Here is a 3966-nt window from a genome sequence, read left to right as displayed (position 1 = left end):
AGAAGCAGCGGGGGCGTTTCTGCGTCTGCGGGTTGGTTTTTTCGGCGTTTTTTGCCGCCGCAGCAGCAGCGCGCGCTGCTGCTGCTGCTGCTGCCGCAGCTCACGGAATTGCCCTTGATTTGCAGGACAATGTGCATGACTTTTGCTGTTATCAGAAACAGCAAATGCTTCGACAGCAGCAACGGAGACAACTCCCGGCCCCCCACTGTCGGCGAAGACAGCACCAGAAACAGCACAGTGTCCAGCAGGAAGCCGCGGCCGTTTTCGAGGACTTGCTGCAGCAGCAGGAAGCAAAAAGCAGCAAAAAAGGAACTGAAAACGAACCAAAACGGAGCACCTGAATCCGCTCATTTGTCCGTTTCTTCTGCTTTTAAATCTCGCGAATTTGCTGCTTTTTTCGGCCTGCGAAATGCCATTTCTTCACTTTTCGCCACGGCCATTTGCTGCAGCAACAATAAGTTGATTAAGTTCATTAATTCATTTAATTTCATTAATTTCATCAATTTCATTAATTTCATTAATTAATTTCACTGTCTATTTAATTAGTTTGTATTAGCTGGTTATTTTGATGGGCTCAAATGCCAGCAGTGCCATTTATTGTTAATGGTAGCAATAAATAAATAAATACATAAATAAATAAATAAATAAATAAATAGTTCAATTACTTAAATTGATTTGATTAATTAAATTGATTGAATTATTTATTTCATTTAATTGTTTATTTGACTTAATTGTTTATTTGATTTAATTGTTCGTTTCGTTTTTGATTTAATTAAATTATTTATTTAATTAAATCAGTTGTTTATATATGGTCCGAAAAAGGAACTGCAAAGCCCAGGATTTACGGCCTAGGGTTTAGGGTTTAGAGATTGGGCTTTAGGGTTTAGGGTTTACAGAAGAGGGTTTAGGTTTTAGGGTTTAGAGATGAGGGTTTAAGGTTTAAAGATGAGGATTTACGGTTTAGACATGAGGGTTTACGGTTTAGACATGAGGCTTTAGGGTTTAGACATGAGGGTTTAGGGTTTAGGGTTCAGAGATGAGGGTTTAGGGTTTAGGGTTTAGAGATGAGGGTTTACGGTTTAGACATGATGGCTTAGGGTTTAGAGATGAGGGTTTAGGGTTTAGACATGAGGGTTTAGGGTTTAGAGATGAGCGTATAGGGTTTAGGGTTTAGAGATGAGGGTTTAGGGTTTAGAGATGAGGGTTTAGGGTTTAGGGTTTAGGGTTTAGGACCTCGACTTCGAGGCCGCGGAGTCTGCCGACGAGAAGATGCAGCAAAAGTTTTACTCCCAAGAGAAACAAAACCACGCAGCAGTTGTACTCCACCTGAGGCAAATAAATAAATAAATAAATAAATAAATAAATAAAATTTAATTAATTAAATTAAATTGAATTAAATTAAATTAATTAAAATCGCAATTCCCATTTGTTCAGGGAGTTGTTAGTTACTTGGAGCAGCAGCAGCAGCAGCAGTAGCAGCGGCAGGAGCAGCAGTAGCAGTAGCAGCAGCAGCAGTAGCAGCAGCGCAGCAGAAGTAGCAGAAAAACAGCAGCAGAAATTTTACTATTGGCAGCAGGACGAGCAGTTTCGGCAGCAGCAGCAGCAGCACGAACAGCTGCAGCAGCAGCATGACACCAACGCCAGCGGTGAAACAGCAGCAATAAAAAAAGTGCAGCAGCAGCAGCAGCAGCACTGCCACCAACGAAGCAGCAGCAGCAGCGCCAGCCGCAGCAGCAAAACGGCAGCAGCGCCAGCCGCAGCAACAATACAGCAGCAGCAGCAGCAAGAGCCGCAGCACCAAAATACCAGCACGACACCAACAGCAGCACAGCAGCAGCAAAAGAGAGGCAGCAGCACAGCATAAGCAATACAACAAAAACAGCAGCACAGCAGCAGCAGCAGCACAGCAGCAGCAGCAGCACAGCAGCAGCACAGCAACAGCAGCACAGCAACAGCAGCACAGCAGCAGCAACAAAACAGCAACGGCAGCACCGCAACAGCAGCAGCCCACCAGCAGCAGCAGCCCAGCAACAGCAACAGCCCAACAACAGCAGCAGCACAGCTGCAGCAGCAGCAGCAGCAACAGCAGCAACTGACAGCGAGTGCGAGTTTGCTGGTGGTGAGTTTGGCAATTGCTGCGTAGAATTCGTCGCAGCGCAGCCAAGTGTGCAGCAGCAAAACAGCAACAGCAGCAAACGAGGCCAAAGTGTAGGCCCGGAAACAATCCACCAGGTTCGCCATTGCTGCTGCTGCTGCTGCTGCTGCTGCTGATATTGATGCTGCGGGTGATCCGGCTGCTGCAGCTGCTGCTGGTTCGGGGGCTACCGCTGCTGCTGCTGCAGCTGCTGCTCTGGGAGCTCAAGCTGCTGCTGCTGCTGCTACGGGCGGTAGCTCTTGCTGCTGCTGCTGCTGCTGGGGTGGCAGCTGCTGCTGCTGCGGCTGTGCGAGTCACTACAGCTCTGCGAAATTCGGCCGCTGCTGCTGGAGATGTTCTGCTGCCGCTGCTGCTGCTGCTGCTGCTGCTGCTCCTTCTGCGGTGGCGCTGCGTTGCTGCTGCTGCAACTGCTGCTCCTGCTGCTGCTTGGAGCAGAAGAGACACGGAAAGGCGCAGCAGAGAGTTCAGACACTGAGGCAGCGCGGGGGCGCCCCCTAAGCCCTAAACCCTAAACCCTAAACCCTAAACCCTAAAGCGTCACTGTCATCCCCCCAGGCGGGGGCCACTGAATACGCGGTGAGTGAAGAAAACAAATGAAGTGCTGCTGCTGTTGTGCTGAGGGTACAGAGCTGTTGCTGCTGCTGCTGCTGCCGTTGCTGCTGCTGCTGCAGCAGACAGCGGCGGATCGCTGCTGCTGCTGCTGCTGCTGTTGCTGTTGCTTTTGAGTGTTTTAAAGGGCCTCTCGTGGCCTCCTGAGAATAGAAAAAACAGGGAAAGAAATTGCTGCTGCAGCACTGGAGTGCCGCTGCTGCTGCTGCTGCTGCTGCAGACCCGGCAGCCGAGGGGCCTCCGTGGGCGCTGCTGCTGCTGCTGCTGCTGCTTAACTGCTAATGTCTCTTTGTCAGTTTAAAAAAAGTATTTATTTAAATTTATTTTTACATTTATATCTTTAAAAGCAAAATTGCAAACAACGAGGCAGCTGCGGGAGCCTCTGCAGCAGCAGCAGCGACACCCTGCGCCCACGGTCACCAGCTCTAGGGTTTAGGGTTTAGGGCTTAGGGTTTGGTCTTCGAGGGTTTAGCTCCCAGTTTGTGCGCCAGTAGCTGCATGTTTAAGACAAACAAGGCCTCTGGAGCCGCAGCAATTTGCTGCAAGGTTTAGGGTTTAGCGTGTAGGGTCTAGGGTTTAGCCTCCGAGGGTTTTGAGCATTCTTTAAGACAAACAAAACCCCCAAAACAGCAGCACCTGAGGGCTGTCCCTAAGCGCTGCAGCGAGGAGGTTTGCCGCAGCTCTAAACCCTAAAAAAGGGTTTCGCAAAACCTCCCGAAAGTGCACAGAAGCACCCCGCAAATGCGCGGCCGTCAGCCCTGGCGAAACAGCCAGAAACAGCCAGCAGCAAGAGCAGCAGCAGCAGCAGCTGCTGCTGCTGCTGCTGCCGCTGCTGCTGCCGCTGCTGCTGCTGCTGCCACAAAGGGAGGCCTTACTCCTGGGGGCCCCCAGGGGTCCCCGGAGGGCCTCTAGAGGTCGTCGGGGGCCCCCAGGGGGCCCCCTAGAGTGCCCCTCGAGGGAGCCCCTGGGGGCCCCCTTGGGGCCCCCTATGCATCTGTGGGGGCCCCCCTAGGGGCCCCCGAGGGGCCCTTTGCCCTGGAGAAATTAAAAGAAGAAGGGGAGGGCCCCGAAAGGATTAAAGGGTTTTAAGAGCTCTTAGGGGGGCCCCCAGGGGCCCCAGTGCCCCTGGGGTGCCCCTGGGGGGCCCCCAGGGGCCCCCCAGGGGCCCTCAGGACCTAAGGGGGGCCCCTCTAGAGGGTTAG

The 3966-nt window shown here is 51.7% G+C and overlaps 1 protein-coding gene across 1 annotated transcript; it reads right to left on the bottom strand.

Annotated features, from left to right (window-relative positions):
• Positions 1-347: 347 nt before the first annotated feature.
• Positions 348-2241, bottom strand: ETH_00026770 (uncharacterized protein; the record flags this gene model as incomplete). The annotated part of the gene is made up of 3 exons (XM_013373056.1): positions 348-443; positions 1234-1326; positions 2098-2241. 3 exons carry the CDS (start codon positions 2239-2241, stop codon positions 348-350), a joined length of 333 nt encoding a protein of 110 aa, XP_013228510.1.
• Positions 2242-3966: the final 1725 nt, after the last annotated feature.

Source organism: Eimeria tenella, genomic scaffold, assembly GCF_000499545.2.
Source record: "Eimeria tenella Houghton genomic scaffold, Eth_scaff12, whole genome shotgun sequence".
Lineage (NCBI taxonomy): Eukaryota > Apicomplexa > Conoidasida > Eucoccidiorida > Eimeriidae > Eimeria > Eimeria tenella.
This window is presented reverse-complemented; position numbering and strand designations above follow the sequence as displayed.